This window comes from Eupeodes corollae, chromosome 1 (assembly GCF_945859685.1).
Source record: "Eupeodes corollae chromosome 1, idEupCoro1.1, whole genome shotgun sequence".
Classification (NCBI taxonomy): Eukaryota; Metazoa; Arthropoda; class Insecta; order Diptera; family Syrphidae; genus Eupeodes; species Eupeodes corollae.
The window spans coordinates 210938494-210960453 of record NC_079147.1 but is presented as its reverse complement, the minus strand read 5'-3'; the positions used below and the strand labels follow the sequence as shown (position 1 = coordinate 210960453).

General features: G+C 32.8%; 1 protein-coding gene across 7 annotated transcripts in view; it reads left to right on the top strand.

The window, feature by feature from the left end:
- The window catches only part of LOC129939252 (semaphorin-1A), an 88167-nt gene that overhangs the window by 41811 nt on the left and 24396 nt on the right, over positions 1–21960 (top strand). For all 7 annotated transcript variants that reach the window (XM_056047203.1, XM_056047208.1, XM_056047204.1 and 4 more), the window contains 5 exons: positions 18713–18809; positions 18893–19001; positions 21189–21384; positions 21689–21793; positions 21866–21954. In XM_056047203.1, the coding sequence (XP_055903178.1) occupies positions 18713–18809; positions 18893–19001; positions 21189–21384; positions 21689–21793; positions 21866–21954 (596 nt within the window). The remainder of the gene's footprint in view (positions 1–18712; positions 18810–18892; positions 19002–21188; positions 21385–21688; positions 21794–21865; positions 21955–21960) is intronic.

Sequence of the window (21960 nt, the reverse complement as noted above, 5' to 3'; positions counted from 1 at the left end):
GCAGGAACAATCACATCGTTCCTTAACTGAATAATTACTCGTAAGTGTCCAAAAGTTACGAGTTGTAACAATCCGGAACTCAGCTCCCATCTCTTATTTTTGTCAAAGTGAATGATTTGTTTATAAACAAGTTTTTTTGTAGCTTTTTAAAAACAATTGTTTTACAACAAGCTTGTTAGTAATCTAATAAATATTTAACAAATTACTAAGTTACTCTTTAAGTTTTGCTAACTAGTAAATTGCTAGTAGTCTTTTATTAAAAAAACAGCCTCCAAACATGTCTAAAAAGTAACAGTTCGTGAAAATAAACAAAGCAAATACTAAAACGACCTACTAATTGAAATTTCCAACTTTACAGATGTCACATGGTTTTAGTAAATTGCTAAAAGTTAAAGTAGACATTCCGTGAATCTAACTTTAGCAAATTTTTAAGAGATAGTTGGATGTTAATCATTTTTTAAGCTTAGTAAACTGCTTAAAGTGGTTTTAACATTTTACTAAATCCTTTAAAATTTTGGGCTAATGAATTTTAAAGCAATTCGTCATGATTTCATCATTTATTTAGCGATTTGCAGTTATACACATATTTTGTTTCAAATTTGTATATTAATAGATTGACAGATCAACAATTTCTTGCAACATTGACACAAATTTGGCAAGAATATTTAACAATTGTTAAAAGAAAACAGAGTAATTGGTAAAGGTGAATTTTAGTGTGGAAAAAATCATTTTCAGGTGCATACATTTTTTAAATGATTGTATTTTTTTGGAAAATGATCTTCAAAAGTTAACAGAATGGTGTACAACTAACCAATTATTCTTAAGTTTAATAAATGTCAATTTTTTTCCTTTTGTCGCAATTTTTCGAAAATTCCTTTTGATTACAAAGTTAATAACTTTACTCTTGAAAAAGTTTTGAAAAAAAGGAACTTGTTGTATTGTTTAATTCAAAACTAAACTTTAGCGATCATATAGAATATATTGTAGCTAAATCCAATTCAATGCTAGGTTTTATTAAACGTAATTCAAAAGACTTCAAGGACCCTTTTGTCCTTAAATCTCTATTTAACTCCTATGGTAGATCAAACGTAAAAGGTTCTTGTGTGATTTGGAATCCTTACTAAAATATTTATTGAAATAGCATTGAAATGATTCAAAAAAAAAATCACAAGGTTTATAAATCAGAAATTAGGTTGGAACATCGACATCCCGTCGTACTCGACTAGATGTAAACTTCTTTGAACTTGAAAATAGAAGGAAAATGTTTTCAGTAATGTTTATAAGTGACATTTTGTCGCATCATATCAATGCCTTTTCCTTTTATCGTTGATAGGTTTGTATGCTCCCTCGCGTCAAATAACAGAACCTTGCTTATTCCGAGAAAAGGAACATATGGTCGTAATGAACCTTTAACTCGCTGCTATAGAATTTCAAATAAAATATTGACAGCTTCTATCATGACGTTATTTAATTCTTAATGTAGAATGTAGAAGAATTTTACGGAACTGCTGAAGGTTCGCACGATCTGGCTTAATTGTATCTTTTACATTGAAACTTCTTTTTCAATTTTAATGCCAATTTGGACGTATCAGCTGAAATTTCCATCGTTTTAAACGAGCGACGTCAAACAATTTTTGTCTACCAGTTGTAGGAGTTATTTGATTCTTCTGAGTTTAAAGTTAAATTAACCAATTCTCATGTGGATTTTCGATAATTTCTCATATTTCTCTCAGTTGTTATCTAGAAAATTGTTTTGCTACCGGCTCATGTGCTTAATGCTTGTGTGTGAAAAATCGATCGCAGAGTATACATATTTTGGCAGCGCTATCCTATTATTGACAATGTGTACCGTAAAGCATCGTTAAGTGCTAAACATATGAAGCACCTTTTACGTATACACGTTTAAATTCCAACCGTAAACCCATTTTAGGCAACAAAGTTGATGTTTTTAAAAAGTTCCTATCAAAACTTCCAAGGTCGAAATCGTTTTAGTTATATATTTTTCATGTCATCACTTCCACGACACACATAACCAACAACAACTAAACCCCCAAAAACACCAAAGTCCAGGGCAAGGGCATTTTTATATTTTACTGATGATGATGATGGGCGGAATATTGAATACGTGCTTATGATGGAAAGTTCACAAGTTTTTCTACATCCCTAGGAAGGTTTATTATTTATGTGAGAATATTTACTATGTGTACATATATAAATACATACATACACCCACATACACTAAATACATAGTACATACATATATCTCAAATTGAATCAAAAAACCTTATGAGTTATACTAGGGGCACTTCATCAACTGACTTTTAATGTTCATAAAATAATATCTCCACAAATCTTATGTAATCAAAGTTCATGGAGTAGGTTGAAGTAGGTAGATAGGTAAGGTATGGTATAAGGTGTAACGTGGTGTTATAGGTATGACCCTTACAACACTGATGTTGGATATGATGGTGGTTATCTGTTTTTAAACTTTGCCAAAATTACCAACATTTCGGTCACAAACCAAACACCAATCTAATCCAGAACTATAACTGTACACACGTACTCTAACTCTGTATACCTACCTACCTACCTTATAACTTCCTACATAACGGAAACGAAATACCATTGAAACAAAAAGGTAGAACCAAACAAAAAAGAAAGAAGAAAAAACCCGAAAAACCAAAAAGAAAAACAACAACCTCATCTACTCTTTTAACAGACCGAGAGCCAGATTGAAATCTGCGGAATCAGCAAATTACATTTTTTCCCTCGCAACATTGCTGTTGCCTTTTTTCACCACAATCGTGTATACAAAGGAGTTTCGTCCACTACCTACTTCTGCTCCAACTCCTGCTCCTGTTCTTGATCCTGCTTCCTGGTCCTTCTCCTGCTATCAAAATGATAAAACCACACAAATACTGTGCGGTATTATAGGTAGGGCCATCGCACAGTGAAAACCCCATCAAGAAAATAGAAACACGGAAAAGGGGGAGAACGAGAATGAAAGGAGAAAAAAAAGGAAAAAATTAAAGGAGATAACACAACAACGAAAAATATTGCTGCAAACGGATTCAACGTTAATCACCATTTTTTGTGTGTGTCCTTCATATTCTTTTCTTATACATAGTCACCCTCATCCTGTTAGTTCTTCTTCTTCTTTTTCTTCGTCTTCCTATTGTGAACTATTTTTCGTATATCTTTATCTTAACTCAACTCAACTCACTCCTTGGCCTCCTAAACCAACCCATACAAAACCCACCAAAACCAAACGACCTCCGCCCACTCCCGCACCGCCTCATTTCATCCCATTTTTCAATCGCATCCTGCTCCTGCCATTTCTGTTGTATTCGTGAATAAAAACATAAGAAACTAAAATAATTTCATCAAAAATAGATAAACAATGGAAATATAGTTAAGGATATAAAGTTGCTTTTCGATAATGATTTAACTTCGTTTTTAGTCTTGTAGTGGTTTGAACTCTCAATTTTGTCTTGCACGATAAAACGCTTAGTTCTGACTTAATGCTAATGAGAAATGTAGCTTAACAACTGAAAAAAGTTATTTCCTATCATTTCTACTTTTTGAAGTTATAATTTGTGAAAATGGCAGCAAATGTCATTTTGCTTTGACATTTGTCATTTATTCATTGAATTTAGTTTGTAAAATTAATCAATACTACTTCAAATTTAATGTAACAAAAAATCTCGGTTTTGCTTATTTCAGCCTCTACTGAGTTAAACAAATTGATTTAAAAATTTAAAAGTCTAACAAAGTCTAAGTTTTTTGGAGGATGTATCCCTTATTTTTAAACGTCGATATAATGTTCGTCTGTGTCATTTATGAATTAAGTTTGGGATTTGTTCAACTTACATGTTCAAATATGGAAACACTTTCCAATAAGTCTATTGATACGAGTACGTCAAGCTACCAAAGTGCTTCAAATAAAAACAAATATACGAACAAGAAAAACCACTAACATACAAACTAATAAAGGTTGATTTTGACAGCTCGTGGTGGCCATATTGTTCCTTTTACTTTCTGTCAAAATATCTTCTTTTAATCAGTCACTAAAGAAATTCATCATGGCACGTTACAGCATCGAGCAACGCTTAAATGATGAAACCAAAAGTTGATCCAAAATATCATACGCAGTGTCGTGAATTCTCTAATTGGGTTTTGGGTCAGTTGGAAGTTGATCCCAATTTTGGTAGAAAAATCATCGATAAAACCCATTTTAGGATGAATGTGTACGTGAATGAGTAAAATTGCTGGGTGTGGGACAACTTCAATTCACGCGAGATTCACGGGTTTTGGTGTGGATTTTAAGCTGGAGGCGTGATGAATCAGCATAAACGGCTGTCAACGGAACATCAATTTCTTGTGGGATTTTTCTTGTGGATAATATGGCATTGATTGAATGGATCTACATTTCACACAGCTCAAACCCTAAGCGATATTCTGATAGAACCTTACTAATACAAATTGTTTTTAAAATCGACCTGTCTATTGAAATACTTTATATAAATAAAATTTACAATTATTTTCAAGTCTCCAGACCAAATTGATGATTCATTTTTGAAACCATTAGTTCCCAAACTATGCAGCAAATACAATTAATCTTGATACCACAAAAGGAAAAATATTTGATATTCTTATCCAACTCGCTCACAGTTTTTTATTTGCTTTTCGATTTTTGGAAAACGTGTTTGTATCTTAGAAATACAAGACTTAAACAAAGTGTGGTTGACAAATTTAAATGTGTTAAAGTCTTCAATGTGGTTGGATGTTATACCCTCTTTTTTTTTTTTTGTTTAAATAGTATTTTGTGGGGTAAACCATTTGTGTTCTGTCAGCGTTTCAAATAATTTTTTAAAAAGTCACGAAAAATATTTTTTTTGGCAAAAATGGCTTATGGACATTATGTCTTATGTTTCTATAAATACAAAACTCTGGATTGTTCTCCAAAAAAAAAACGGAACAACTTTTGTGGTAAGATGCTTTATTTAATGGCACTGTATTGTAATTTTCTGGTTTTCTTATAAAAACGGAGATGAAGTAATTATAGAGCCAATGGGTGTGTTGTAGATAATATCACTAATATTCGTTTTTGTTTAAATAGTCTTATTTTCAAATCAAGTAATTCTAGCTAGTTTTTTTATTTTCTGGTTTTTTCATAATTCCTAATAACTTCTAATTTTCCAAATTTCCTGAAACTCTTTCTCATTTTAGTAAATGATCTTCTGTCTGCGGCATCTAATCTAATTGCGGTAATTAAACTCCGACAGCAACCAAATGCTGCCTTGTATTGATAAGACAATTGTCAATGTGTGACACTTGCATCAGTGAAACTAAACCTCTCGATATCTTTTGTGTGTTCAGTTCATCGTTAATAACCACTTGTGGTACGATCACATGCGATTTCGGGAAATATGCCATAAGATGTTTGGGTTTTCTGAGACAATTAAAAAAAATGTTTCTCTCCATCTGATGTGGGTACAATTTACAAAACCTATATATACGTCAACAACTTAAGTATAATTCCCAACTCTAGACTTGTGGTCCAGAAACTTACTTAAGCCTCTTAGACAGTGTTTGAAGAAGAGATGAAGATAACATCGTTAATGCAATTACATCAATGTTTCTTGTCACACCCTCTTTTTATCGTTATTTTGACGGACGCTCTAGTAAACCATAATATTCGTGCTTCTTGGAGTTCCTTTGAGTTAACCCTAGAGTCCAACTTAGGCAGTTCTATGAAGTATAGAGATAAGTTCATTAGCCGTACTATTCGAATGTAGAATGTTGCCTTGCTAAGCCGTGTTTTTCATAGTACTTGCAATGTTCTAAGAAATAAAAAATGATAGAATTATATTCATCCGAATTTGTCATTTTCAGCTTTTAATATTTATTTTGTAACGGTATGCAACACAAGTTTTATATTGGAAATGATAATGGAAGAAGACATTTAGAACACTTTATTTCAGTGGAATTCTAGGAAGGACATTTGCATAAACATAATTGTCAAAAATGTAAAAATATGCACCGAATCGCACTTCAACGCAAGCAGGTGAGGCTATTTGCAAAAATTCTCTGAATCGTATAAAATCGGAGAATTCTTCGCTTTGAACAGATACCTCGCTAAACACAGCTGTTTTATCCGTTTATAATATTGAGAATCACAAACAAAAATATATATCATATATAGTGTTGTTTAATATCAAAGGAAAAATTCCTCGTCATCTTTGGATATGATACCAGTGACTCAACTTAAGACGAATACATAATGAATGATTCAGCTTGATGAAATTCCAGAAATAATTTTTCTTTGTTCTCAAATTTTATCTGCCTTATGTGTGGTAAAGGGTTTTGTGGTTTTTGTGTGACACATTTAAATATCATTAATGTCAATGGACTCCATAATATTGATAGCAGTGAACAAAATTTGGTTTTTACAGGACCAAGAAGATGTTGAGCACCAACCAAACCCACAGCGAAAGACTATTAATGGCTCAAGTCGTAAAGATTTGTCTTAAAGTAAACAAAAAAGTCCCATTGGCCAAGGCAGCCTTGATTTTTGTGTTGTTTAATTTTTCTGATAAAACGGAGCATAAAGATAAAACATATGTTTCTGTTTTGGTTTTGGTTAACTTTTAGTGTGCACCAAATTTAAAAACAATATAAATTACATTTTCTTCCTGGAAATTATATGAATCATAAAAACTGATTCATTCCTTTTGAAAATTGGATGATACGATTCATGGACAACATCAACAAGTTCTGGCGACGCACATCCTGTCAGACTAAAAATTTGAGCTCTGTGTCGTCAGATTATAGATGTATTCAATATTTATGCTGAAAGGCTCGGTGTTTTTTTGGGTTTTAAATGATTTTAGCTTAAAAGGTTTTCGATTGACAAAATAAATCAATTTATTTTTGGTCTTATTCTTGTATCCTCTTTTCCCGTTTCATATGGTAAAATAAATTGATGTGTTTTTGACTTAAAACCAAATTTGTGTCAATGTTTCTTAAAATATTTACCTTTTTTCGCACAAGCAGTGTTTTTTTTCGGTTGTGATAATTCTTTCCCAAGTTTAGAAGTAGGTTTTTTTTTTTTTATAATAAACACACACTCAAGGGGATATTACTACCCTTATTATGCAGATGCACAGTGTGAGCACTAGGAAGAGGAGAGAGGGTTTAAAAGGAGATGTCGGTGCACATTGGTTTTGAATTCCTGAATATTGCAATGACTAGGAAAGACAGAGTGTGGTAAGGCATTCCACATTCGCGTAGTACGGCTAAAGAACGAATCTCTGTATTTGACAGTACGACCGAAGTTGGGCTCGAGGGTATACTGATGAGCATTCCTAGAAGCGCGAGTATTACGGTTGAACTGTTTAAGGGGAGGAATGCAACTGGCTATTTCACTAGAGCATAAGCCGTTAAAATAACGGTAAAAAAGGGTCAGACAAGAGACCTTGCGACGATGTTCAAGCGAAGTAAATGAACTTATGATGATATTATCACCTATCAATTTAAATGCTCTACGTTCAATACTATCCAAGAGGCTTAAGTAAGTTGCAGGAGCACCAGCCCAGAGATGGGAGTTATACTCAAGCTTTGGACGTATGTAAGTCTTGTAGATAACAGCCAGATCAGAAGGTGTGAAATATTTCTTGCATCGCCTAAGAAAACCCAAACACCTTGCGGCATTTTTGGCGACATCGCGTATGTGATCATTCCATAAGAGGTGGTTGGTGACACACATACCGAGAATATCGAGGTGTTCAGTCTCATTGATGCAAGTGCCATCCATGGATAATGGCAATGGGGGTATATCTCGCTTTAACGATACAAGACAGCATTGGGTTTTCGAAGCATTAAATTCCACGCGGTTTTTTAATCCCCATTGAACAATGCTGTTTAGATCGGAATTTAATGAGCTTATCATATTTTGTCGTTGCAGTTCCACATCCGAAGAAGAGGGATGTGAATCTGAAAACGAATATGAAAAGCTAAGAGTACTATCGTCAGCGAAACAATGTATTGGATTAGATGTTACAGACAGAAGATCATTAATAAAAATGAGAAAGAGTGTTGGGGATAAAACAGAGCCCTGGGGCACACCAGCATTTATTTTATGGTTTTCAGACTTGAATCCATCCTACTACTTGTATTGAACGATCCGAAAGGTAATTACTAATCCAATGAAGCAGGGATTCATGAAAACCGAATGCACGCATTTTCGATAAGAGAGCCTGATGCCAAACCCTATCAAATGCTTTTGAAATATCAAGTGCAATAATCTTACTTTCTCCAAAACGATGTAAAGATTTGCTCCACTGTTCGGTGAGATGAACCATGAGATCACCAGTGGACCTATTGCTACGAAAGCCGTATTGCCGGTCATTAAGAAGCTTTCGATCTTCAAGATATTTCTTGAGCTGATAATTAATCAGCGTTTCCATGACCGTGGAAAGAAGGGACGTAAGTGCAATCGGTTGGTAGTTAGAGGGTGAGGAAGATTCGCCTTTTTTGGGAATAGGCTGGACAAATGCCGTTTTCCATCCGCTCGGAACGAGACCTGAGGAGTAGGACAGATGAAAAAGCTTACGCAGTGGTTTTGCCAGCGTTGAAGAACACCTCTTCAGAACAATAGCGGGGATACCATCCGGACCAGCGGATTTATGTGTGTTTAGATCTCTTAGGACTCTTGCCACAGTACGAGTGCGAAAAAAGATTGGTCCCATAGAATCACTAACTCGCTCAAGTACAGGCGGAGTCATAACACTCACTGGCAGCGTAGAATTGGCGGCGAACTGCCTAGCAAAGAGATTAGCTTTCTCTAAAGAGCTAACAAAAGGAGTGTCATTATCAACGAGCGTAGGAACCGAAGAAGAGGAAGAATTCCTCATGTTTTTTACAAATGACCAAAAATTTTTACTGCCTTTGGGACATTGCAGTATTTTTTGCTGTAAATTTTGGTCATGTAAAAATTTGGTCCGTCGAATATGGGCGTTGCAGGCCTTCCTGGCTTGTTTGAACTTTTTCCGGCTTTCCTCAGTACGGTTGGCTTTATAGCAACGGAAACTAACCTCTTTGACCCTAATAACCTCTTTACAGCTCGCATCAAACCAAGCGTTTCCCTTGGGTCTGATGCTTTTAACCCTATTCGGGATAAAAGTTCTCATTCCCAGGAGAATCAAACTTGTGATCATATCAGCGCTGGCGTCAACGTCACTATCGAGGAAGCATAGTGACCAGTTAAAGATCCTGAAGTAATTATTGAGACCGTCCCAGTTGGCTTTCTCGTATTGCCAAACGGTTCTCTTAGGAGCTCTTTCTTTAACTGGATTTTTGCACGAGAAATTTGCTGATATAACACAATGGTCAGATGTGCCTAGAGGAGATAGAACACTAACAGTGTACTTATCAGGGTCAGAGGTAAGAAACAAGTCAAGAGTGTTTTCTGCTCGACCTTCAACGTCCGATATTCGGGTTGGCTCGTTGACAAGCTGAGTTAGGTGGTTCAACTCAGCGAAGATTTCACACACACACACTCCATCGGGTGTTGTCTGGCCTGAATTGAGAATTGTGTACATTGAAATCGCCCGTAACAACGATTTCAGTGCGAGGATAGGACGAAACAATTCTTTGGATGGAATCAGACAAAGCATCAAATTCACGAGAAGTTGATACTCTGTCTAAATTTGGGCTTCGATAAAGGAAGCAGTAGTGAATGATTTGCTTATTCACGGAGAATTTAAACCACATATAATTAAAAAAGGAATTGGTGCAAAGACCATATTGTGGTAAGAGCTGATAAGCAACATCATTCCTAATGTATATGGCGAGGCCATGGTGGGAAAAGAATAAAGGCACCAAGCTATACCCATGAATAAAAAATTCAGCAGGATCGGAATCCTCACCTACTTGGGTTTCACTTAGTGCCAAAACAGCTGGCCTGTATGAAACAGTATGGCGGTATGCTAACAAAAACTTTGCCCTTAGCCCACTAATATTACAATAATCTACTCTGAATTGTCCAGTCATTGCAAAATAAAAAAATGTCTAAAACCAATACAGATAGAGATGAAAAATAAAATTCACTGAATTGAAACACAGAATAATTATCAATACCCTTCACTGCTAGTGTTATGCCTTAACAGTGACGAGAACCGATCCGACCCTGTGATGCAAAACAGTAAATTCAATTCAAATAATCTGCTGAAACACAGATTAGCAAATGCACCAATTCCAATTGTAATTGATACATAAACTAGGCTGTGCAACTGTGGAAGAAGGGGAAAGTAAGGATGGGATGGTACTCACTGTGAAGTGCTGTGCTGAGTGGCTTATCATTTTTTTGTTTTTATTTTTTTGTTTTTTTGTTTGTTTGTTTTGTTTTTGTTTTGTTTTTGTTTGAAATTCCTGCACAATGATTATTTATTACTTATTAAGTGCAATAAAACAAAATCAAATTTAAATTTGACAGATAAACTGTCACTTACCTGACCAACAAGAAAGCCCACTAACCCAGTTACAAAAATAAATTATTACAATTTACAATCATACCCGATTTGTCTCAAAAAATCTTTTCTTTTTTTACCAATGGAAAACTTCATGTCAAAATGAGAGTAGGTACAGTCAGAAAAATGTTGATAGTTCCTTCAGTGAAAATGACTTTCATAGAACAAACAACCTTTTGACCACTCGTTATCATTATATCCGTTCAAATGAAAAATACAAATTGTAAGCTTCGAGTTTCCGCGAATTCTAAAAACTCGTTTACTTTAATTGCTCGTTCGCAAACAGCCAGCGAATTGAAAAAATTAATTTTATCTTTTGATCCAATGCGTTAAAAATCAAAATTTCTGACAAAATTTTGCATTCGGTGATGGTAGCTGATGTGTACGGACCTTAAAGAACTGTTCACATTGGAGCGAATAACGACCAATGAATTAGTGAATGTTCATCCAATATGACATTTCTTCCACATGACCTGTTTTTATTCGTCATAACAGATGCAGAACATAGTCTAGAATGAAATTTTTAGATTAAAGCACTATGCACATGAGCACGACCAACGAACGAACGAATATTCGTCGATTTTGACATTTCTTTCACATGAGAGTTTTTAATTCTTCGCGAATGAAGTTTGACTTTGACAACTGACCAAAACAAGAATGATTTGTTTAGGTTAAGTACGCTCGATTATTTTATTCGTTGCGAGTGTGGATAATGTGGAACGCGAATAAAGTTTGACAGTTCGTATCAACTTCAATTTTTTTCTCGACGAATAAATTTGTTTCCTTAAAAAGTAAATGTATGCATCATAAATCAAATAGAAACTATTTTGCTATCGTTGTGTTAAGAATTTGTGTGGAAATATGTCTTCAACGTATATAAACTCACATTTTGTAATTCATTCGGCGTTCGTTGGCCGCGCTCATGTGAATACTGCTTAAGACGCGTGCGAATATTTTATTCCTTGAAGTGTGGAACCAGTTTGAAATTTCCTTAGAATCTTAAATTTCTGTAATTTTGGCAATGAAAAAAGATAGTTTTATTATTTTAATGTCTACTCTTTTGTTTACAATTCTCACAGAATTTAGGTTTATACATTTTTCAAAAACAAACTTTGCATTCATTCATTCGTCGGTCGGTCGTTTATCGCTCTCATGTGCATAGTCCTTAAATGTCACATATCTAATAGTTTAAAAACGACTTTTTAAAGATTTGTTTCCAAACCATTGTTGCAGAAATGTCTGCAATCTTACACCAACGCACGCATTTGCGAACTTGTGACGAATTAATTACAGAGAAACGCGATTAACTCACAAAAGGTTACACCTCCATATCATAGCGTTAGCGTTAAGTCATGGAACATGCTTTCTTTTGTTTCCTTTCTTTTTTCCTGCCAATATGACATAAGTTGTTATACCTACTTGACTTTTAATTCACAAAATCTATTCTAAGTTCATGAACACCACGGTTAAAAGTTAAAAGGTTTTTTCTTTTTGAGATAAGCAACTAAATTCATGTCCTGAAATTTACAACTTTCTATATACTATTGTAAGGTTATTCAAAGTCGAAAGAGAAACACAGGTACAACAAAACAATGATTTTAACAATTAAGGTTTCACGAAACATAAAAGATAGAATAAAACTATACGCGCTAGCAAAACCTCTTTCTCTACCCTAAACGAGAACAAGAAGAACACACAAAATCGCAATTGTATTCCACTCCGTTTCAGAAGAGTAAAAACGAATGCAAAATGAAAAAAAAAAAAAAAAACAAACAAAAACCAAAAGCGAATAATAGAGAGTTCTTGCTTTTGTTCAAAAAAGGGGGTAGAAACCCACAACTCGAGCAACCCACCCAGAACCCTTCACATACAGATATTCACCAATAAAACCTCTATGCCTTCTTTTTCTTGCATGTTTCTCTGTTTGTTCTAAAATTGCTATTCTGCAAAATGAAAACATCATAGAGATTTTTCCAAAATAAAGCAATTTTTGAAAAAGGCAACTGAAGAGATTTCACCATTTTAAATCGAAAAGTTTTTCATCCCTCGCATATTCATGTATCATGTTATATTCATATTCATATTCATATGAAAAGAGCAGAACAAAACAGAACTAAAAAAGAAACAGCAACCTACTAAGCCCATCATCATCATCAACCAATGGAAATTCAGGGTTGTGGGAATAAAGTGCGGGGGTTCCAAATTTATAGTCCCGAAGGTAACTTATATAAGTGGATATGCTCTTATTTATATGGGAAAAGGAGCACGAAAATTCAGCCCATGCATCGTCATCGTCACCACCATTACCATCATCATCATCGGGTGAAACACAAAATCAATAGCCTTCAGACACAAAGCTTAAAGCTATACCTCTCCTCCACTAAATAGGTACCCTTCTCTACATGCGAGAGGTATTGCTTGCTTTAAATAAAACATTACCTACATTTTTTACAGTTTGCTTATACATACATATAAAGGATGGCTATACATACATAATATTTCTAGTCCTTGTGGAGTTCGGTGGAGCATTAAAATCAGAAAAACTCGATTAAGCACACTCATGCCAATTCTTTCAACTTTTGGGTTTGGGGTATATATTTTATGCGGTAACCTTCAGAGACAGAGAACCATAATATTGAAGAAAGTGGTTATTTATCAATATTGTAAACATCAGGCATTACAGTGTTACCGCTATATAAATTTCAAAACAATACACAAAGGGGTTGGAAAAAAGTATTTTAAACAAAGCAAATTTAAAATTAACAACTTATTTTAGAAATAAAAATAAATTGAGAAGAAATAAAAAACAAGACTTCACAAGTTGACGGACTGACATGGGAGTTTAGAAGAACGCCATTTCAAAAATGTTTGAACATTTTGATTTAGAAAAGGTTAGCAGACGACAAATGAATTAACTTTAAAGTTTTGCAAAGTATTGAATGCACTAAAATTGATAAATCTAAAATGATATCATTTTTATTCATTAATTTCTTTATTAGACAGACAAATATCTTTCTTTACTATACTAGTTTCTTGTGTTACACGAAATTTGCCCTGTAAATAACAAATGTTCGTGAATATTGACAAATTATTAACAGCTGCATGCGAGCTGAGCTATCATTCCAAAATTTTACATGTTTATATTTCTTAGATCTACGAGATTTCTGTATTCTTAAAAATATAAAAAAAAATTCACTTTGTTGTCGAAAAATGTGAGAAAAAAATGTTTATGATTCCATTTTTCATTGGGTTTTCAATATCTAAAATAAATCAATTTATTCTTAATCTAAAACTGACAAAAATAAATTTTCCTTATTTTTGCATTCCACGAGAATAAATAAATTTATTTGTTTTTGATTTAAGATCAAATCTGCAGATATAGATTTTTCGGCAAATTAACCCTTTTTTGCACTAATACAATACAAATGAAAAACTTACTCCCATGTTTCGAATTTCGATCGAAAGTGAATTGAAATCACTTTTCAATTTTCCGTGAAATGAAATTGCATGTTCTTCAATTCGATCGATTTCGAAAACTTCTAAATTGCTCCGAACTGTCAGAACTGAAGGATTATCCATTTTTATTTTGTTTCTGAAGTAAAATTTTTGCTGTTTGGAAGATGGATGAAATATTATTGACAATTTTAAGTGAAAAAAGGAATAAGAATTCAGGAGAAAAAATAAGAAGACGAATTTTGCGAGACAAATCAAATATATTGGATTTATCTGACACAGATTTATTATAGTATTTATAAATCATGCTTAGCTAATATTGTAAGAACATAAATTCTTATTTATAATTAAGCTTTAAAGTGTACAGCTGCTACGGCATTTTGTATCACAATAAATATAAGTTAAAATGTTAAAACATCAAATTACAAAAAGAAAGAAAGAGAATAATAATAACAAAAATATTAATAAGAAAGTTATTTATACAATTTTATAAAAAGATGAATTTAAAAAATGTATTATTAATTGTTTTAATTGTAATTAATTGCTAAGGTACAGTTTTAATTCATTTTTAATTTCTTTGCGCAATTTAAACTTCTATTTCACGTGGTAACGAATTCAACATTTGTGAGGAGTTTTCAAAAAACTGGCGTTCAGATGTCGCACAACAAAAACGCGGGACCAAAACTTGAGCGGAACGATCTGAGTTTAGGAATCTTATCTCATTATAAAGGTATTCAGGTTGTCGGGTTTCAAGAATATCAGAGAAAAAAGTTAAAGTTCGATATTCGAGAAAATTTGTAAATGTCATTCCTGTTATGTCTATATATATTATATTGTGCTATATGCATAACCCCTAGATCCGTACTATAAGAAGAATCACAAGAATACATGTAATAGGTTAAGTATGTAATTATGTTAGGATCAGTCTGGTTAGTCATCTCATTAAATAAAGATCATCTTAGCTCTCAATATAACTTCTTTTATTAAGCAAGTACTGTGAAGGTACATGACAATTCCGAGAAATTGAATCACGTAATTGGATATTCGATCAAAACGTCTAAGTCCATAAACATAACGAACAGAACAGTTAAAGACGACACTAAGTTTTCTTTTGCCTTCGAAGTCAAGTTTGCAGAAAATTTCGCAACCTTAAGTTAATAAAGGCAGAAACAACGTTTTTATTAAAAGAACTCTGATTTTTATTGGAATTAAATATTGAGATGGCCAAAGCATACCAAGGACACTATAACACTTACTCACTGTTCTATTGATATAGTCCTCCCAAGTCAGGGTCATATTGAACAAAACACCGAGGTTTACAGCTTTGTCGACATACATGATGGCATTTTCCCTTTTTACAATACTAGGCAACTCGTTCACATACATTGAAAAGAACAAGGGGCCTAGTATTGACCCTTGTGGAACACCATTCGCTACAGGTAAGAAGATCGATTTTTGTTGATTATGTTCAACCGCCTGTTCTGTTAAATAAGAAAACAATAGATCGACTGCAAAAAAGGAAAAATTGAAATAATTTGAGAGCTTAAGGCAAAGAATGTTGTGATTTACCATATCGAAGGCCTCAGAGAAATCGAGAAGAATTAGAAAAGTAACGTTGTCCATATCAACTGCTTTTCTAATATCCTCAGAAACACTTAACAAGGCAGTCAAGCAGCTATTTTTCTTTCGAAAGCCGGATTGTCTTGAGGTCAATAAGTTAAACCGTGTTAGAAACTCGTTTATTTGCTCTTGAAGTATTCTCTCAAAAACTTTCGACAAGAAAGGCAATATAGATATAGGTCTAAACTCATCTCCTTTGGAATTTTTTGGTATAGGAATAACCTTTGCTTTTTTCCATAGAGAAGGAAATTCACGTGTTCTTAAAATGGAGTGTGATGAATGGTAGCAAGGTAGAGAGAACAATTTTTATGAACTTAGGGTGCATCATATTGAGTCCTACAGCGTTAGATTTTATCGATAGAAGGGCCTCAACTACATCCTCCAGGAGAATGGGAGAGAAGTCGAAAAGGGATGTATTCGGCCTAGCATTTGATAAATTATTCTACGATGAATTAACACAAAGTGTGTGAAAATTGTGAAGCATTGTTCCGATAAATAACTTAAATTCTTAATTTCCCCTTTTAAGCTGTCATTATAATTTTAGATTAAGCAAAGACGCTTTTTTATATTTTCTAAAGATAGAACCTTTTATAGTACCTACATCGATTCCTTCAATTCAAAAACTTTCTGCAACCTCCCGATTTCTAGCTATCAAAGATCAATTTACAGAAATAAAAAATGTAATTTGAATGCGATCAAAAATTAAACAAACCGAAATACAGAACATCCATTTGCATGTTCGAAAATCAGATTCAAAATAATGAATTGTGGAACACCCAAATTTACTTTCGCAAAGTATATTCACAATAAGTTAAATGCAGAACATGGGCGTTAGTTGAGAATCGTTTGGAATCAACTGCAATCTTTGAACCCCGAATTAGACAAAAGTAGTAAATTGCAGAGTTATAAAGTTCAGTTTTCAGTTGAATGAAAAAAACATAATCAGCTTATATATTGACTCAATTTCAAGTTGCCTTGATTGGAATGCAATTTTATAACAGCTGGCCAATCAGATGCTTAAAACTGCCTTACCGTCAAGTCGCATTTGTCGCCTGTACATGCCTTATGAAAACCCAATTTCCGTTGCATTTTTTCCCGATACCAAATAATTCCAAGGGAAGCTTTTTAACACTGATGCTTAAGATAGGCACTACCGATAACAACCCTTCATCCCTCTGTAATCGGAGTCAAGAAAAACACAACCCGGATTTTACTTTCAATCCTTAAATCAACCAAATGTTCAAAATAAATCTCGTGTCAAACGAAAAAACAATAGAATTGGCAGATACTTTAAAACAAACAAATACAAAATTTGAGTTAAGTCGATGTGGTAACTCTAAACAGTCAATCTTTCCTATAAAAGAGAGAGACATGAAGTGGAAGAATAACTGTCAACAAAAATTGGGAACATTTTTTCTTGTTGATTATACACTCACTTGATATGCCTACAAATTTTGATACAAGAATGAATTTCTAGTCAATTCCTAGAATGGTTGTCAATATCAATATTTTGCTTTTCACCATGTTTCTATCAGTTAACTCCCATTTGAAGGCCCACAGTGGATTTGTTTGATTGTTTTGAATGCAAAAACATTAAAAACTAATGTTGTAATCATAAAACCTCTTGGTCTGGTTTTTTTCATCGGTAATAAATTCAATCAATTTTGTTTGAATTTCTTCATATAGATATAATTTTAATAAAAAAGCCTTTGGTTAATCTTTCACCTGTAAATAAAATCTAAACCCTTATTTTTTAAAACAAGTCTAACCACTCCACCAGAAATATTATTCACAACTTTCACCCAAAATGAACCACTGTACGCAGGTACACCCACCTATTTTATTTTAAAAGAAAAGAGTTGCTAGGAATGCAAATGTAAAATTTAAAATAAATTCCTTACAACTGGAATAAGCAAGATTTCAAGTCTTCATATTGTAAGTGTGTAAAGGTATATGAAAAGTTGTGGTATGAATGATATTCCCTTTCAGCTTATCTCGTTTTCCACATTCCCTTCGAAGAGCTTTTTCGTTTCCGCCTTTAACTTTTTTTTTATTGTCAAAACCCATATAGTCAATCTATATGAAGTATCTTTTAGATATGAAATGGTGACATTATTCCTGTGCAATTGCATGTGTGAATTCGACCATTATGAATCATTGGGGCCAGAATTGATCAAACAGAGTCGGAACTCCAGGAAGCGGAAACAGAAAAAGAACAAAAAAAAAAAACAGAAGAATGAAAACAAATAGAAAAACAACAGACAAAACCTAGTAACGGTAAAGGAAGAGAGGAGAGAATTCGGAGAAGAGTAAAATTGATTTTTCGGATTGGCAACAATGGATGCGCGCACTGTCAAACAGCCAACAAAGTGGATGAGATTGCAATCCCATGCCCAGACCAGAGACCAGAGAACAGAAACCATACCATGAGCCAAGCAAGGCTAAAACAAGTGAAAATTCGAATCCTTCTTGATTTGTTTTTTGAGAATGGTAGGTGGGTGGATGGGTATAAGGTATATGCATCCAATCCAGTCCAATTGGCTTTGGGCATTAACAGCAGGTGATAAACCAAACACCGGAACCTTTTTTGTTCTCTGGACTTTTTGAATGCTCGCCTATCTCCCACTGATTTCCCTATAGGTACAATGTACAGTACAATACATTCATATAATAGGAGTATAAAGTGTGAAGAGTCCTTAATTGAAAACAATAATTTTTCCAACTCAAATGTAAAACCATCACAAAGTGGATATCAATTATTGAACTTGTGATTGTCTATCTAAATTGTATTTCTTTTTTTTTTTTCAAAATTTAATTGTTATTTAATAACTTCGGATAGAATAGGTTTGGTTATAAATAGAGTTTATGAAACTCATATTCCTGAAATTTTCGAACATAAAGTGGAAATAATAGGGTGATTGAAAGGTTGCTTTATCTAGAAAGTAAAGCTTTTATATTGGCGCATTGTGTATAAACGGTTTGAGGTTTTATGAATGAGGCTCTTTTTAAAGGTGCTTTGAATAAAGTTATAATACAAAACTTTTATAATTTTACATTAATACAAAGTGTATGGTATTTTAATTCTTTTATTTTTGCTTATTTTTTTTCAGGTCCAGAAGACGTGCTTAAGTTTCTTGGAAATGACACCGTTTTAGATCACTTTAAACTTGTAACAAAAGATGGAAATAGTTTACTTGTGGGTGCGAGGTAAGAAAATCGATTAAAACTTTTTATTCAACTTTTATGCTTATAAATCTTACTTAACTTTATTTTGTTTGTGCTTTTTTAAGGAATGTTGTGTATAATTTGAGCATACACGATTTAACAGAACAACAAAGGCTTCTTTGGTCTTCTCCAGAAAACGACGTTAAGATGTGCGTCATGAAAGGAAAAGATGATGTAAGTATAGTCAATTTGTATTAAAAGAAAGAACTAATTTGCTTGATCTCTTCGAATCCGCTCAAAACCTTTTTACATAAATTATTACACTAGTCAAATAGGTTATTAATCAAATTATACTTTTTAATAATTTTAGTTCGAAGCCGATTTTAGAATCCCTCTATCAAGTCTGGCTTTTGAGATACAAATTTGTTTATATTTCGAAAATCCTTACATTCGGCTTTTTGAGTTGATCAAGTTCATAATTTTATTTAAATTTGTGTATTACGAATTTGTAGACTTAAGATTCCAAAATCAAGTTTTTGAAACAAAAATAATTGTGAAAACAGGTAAAGCCCAAATCGGAGATTCGTTCAGAATCAGCACTTAACATTAACTTTAAACAAACTATTTAAAACCATAAAGGAATTAAATTCAAGGTTTTTTCAAAACTTCTTCTAACTTATCTCATAACTAATGAGAAATTACGAAGACTAAATGAGATACTAAATGATTTAAACTGTATCCATAAGATAAGAATTTGCACTTCCTGAAAAAGATGTACAATCTTTTTTGAGAACTAAATTGTGTTTTATCATAGCCTTTAAACCTGTGCGCGTATTATGTATTTTTGTTTGCATTTTCATAAAGGTATATTTAACAAAACTTCATCTAATACAAACATTATGAGGTCAGATTTCAATACAGGACAACAAATTGCCTTGAAAAATGGTTGTGTAAACCACAATACAAAAATAATCTTGATCTTTTTAATCGGTGTTATTTTTCGTTTCAAGTTATTATACAATACTTTGAAATTTTAGTTTTTCTAGTTTGAAAGAAATAGTTCTATACCCCAATACAAAAACAAGTTATTTCTTTCAGGTTTGTTTTTGAGCTTTCATTGGAAAATTAAAAAAAATATATTTCAAATCACAAAATACCTCTAATAAAAACTTGGAAATAGGAAGCTCTCTCAACGTCAGCTCGTATCAGCTTGTTCCAAATAAAGTAACTCCTAATTACAAACCATTAAGAGCAAAATCCATCTGGAATGACCGTATAATTATCTAAAAACTTCTAAACTAAATAAAAAGCATATACAGTGATGGACAAAATAATAGAAACTATTGAAGCGTGCAAATTCTGTTGCAATTAAAAGTATATTGAGAAGACTATAACAAAATTTTAAAAAATATCAATCAACTCTCCATTCTTAAGAAACAATATTTTATCAAATTGTTAAACTTAAACAAAAGGAAATAATTATAAAAAATCTCGGAAGTATTTCCCACTAATTTGCACTGAAAAAAATAATAGAAACGAATTAAGAATAGTACTTTATTAATGTAATAGAATTATTTAATAAATAAATACATGGTCGTTACAAATTTATGTTAGGTGGCATAATCGCATCTTTTAATAAAGAATTAACCACCTTGATACATGTCTTGAAAAGTACCATCAATTTATTTTATTTTTAATCTTAATACTTGTCTTTGGCCGTGCAGTGTTTTTTAAGTTCAACCCAGACCTAGGAAAAATACACAGTTGTTCCACCAAAATCCTCAACTATACCATCTCTGTGTATTTTGGGAACAAACTTTCCTTGTTCCTTGATTTTCTGTCATATTCCTTTCCATTTGGTCTGATCAAATGTGTCTTTCTTAACAGACGATAAAGAAACTCTAAATTCGATCGCACATACTCGGAGATGAAGTTAAGAATTTTTGCTAGTTTTGTCATAATTTCTATTATTTTTACATACATGTACTCTATTTCAACTTCTCTCTATTGTCCTTAAAATGCAATCTTCAATTAAAACTGCTTACTAAATATCTAAAAATTATAGTGATTGGGAGGTGCATTTGTCAGCTCCTGAATTAACCGTCCTATTAACATAATATACGTGATAATGATACATGTTAAGTATAGTTCTTCTTAAATCCAACCCCTTCAATTCATTACCAAAACTATTGTAAGAGAACTAGAATAAGAATACATTTTCATTAACTAGGTTTTTGTAAATAATACCAACAACCCTGTGAATTTGTAAACGATGAATAAATCTTTATTTTTTTTCTAATTTCATTGCTCTTAATTTTTTTAAGGTTGCATAAATGTTTTCATCTAAAAATAGACTTACTCTAACCTCGTAACACTTTTCTAATATTCTATATATGTGTGTGTTTTAAATCTGCATTACAGGAGGCCTGCCAAAACTATATTCGAATATTGGTGGTTACATCGCCCGGAAGATTACTTGTTTGCGGTACAAACTCATTTCGACCCGAATGCACATCGTATGTCATCAACGCAAACAATTACTCCCTCGAGGCAACGAAAAGTGGACAGGCAGTTTGTCCATATGACCCAAAACACAATTCAACATCAGTTTTTGCAGGTTTGTGTTTTTGAATTTGAAATTAAAATTAAAAGAAAAAAAAACAACAATAACTATAATATTTATGATTATATGTGTTAATTGGTTCGTTTCAATATATTTAAAGAAAAATATGTAAATAAATAAATAATAAACAATTATGTTTCAATCGCTAAGTTGTCAACTGCAGAACAAGAGGCTTTTAACATAGTTGTTTATTTTACAAAGCATGTTCATTTTTTTAGATACATATATATTTCATAAATAATAAATTAATTAAATTCGCTTTTTCATTGCATTAACAAATTTTAATATATATTTCTAGATAATGAATTGTACACGGGTACAGTGGCCGACTTTAGTGGTAGTGATCCTATTATCTACCGCGAACCACTCCAGACTGAACAATATGATAGCCTAAGTTTAAATGGTATGAGTATTAATTTCAATATACTATATTGTTTTATTTGTTTGTCATTAATTCTGAAAATTACTTTTGCAGCACCAAACTTTGTAAGTTCATTTACACAGGGTGATTTTGTGTATTTCTTCTTTCGAGAAACAGCTGTAGAATATATTAACTGCGGGAAGGTAAAC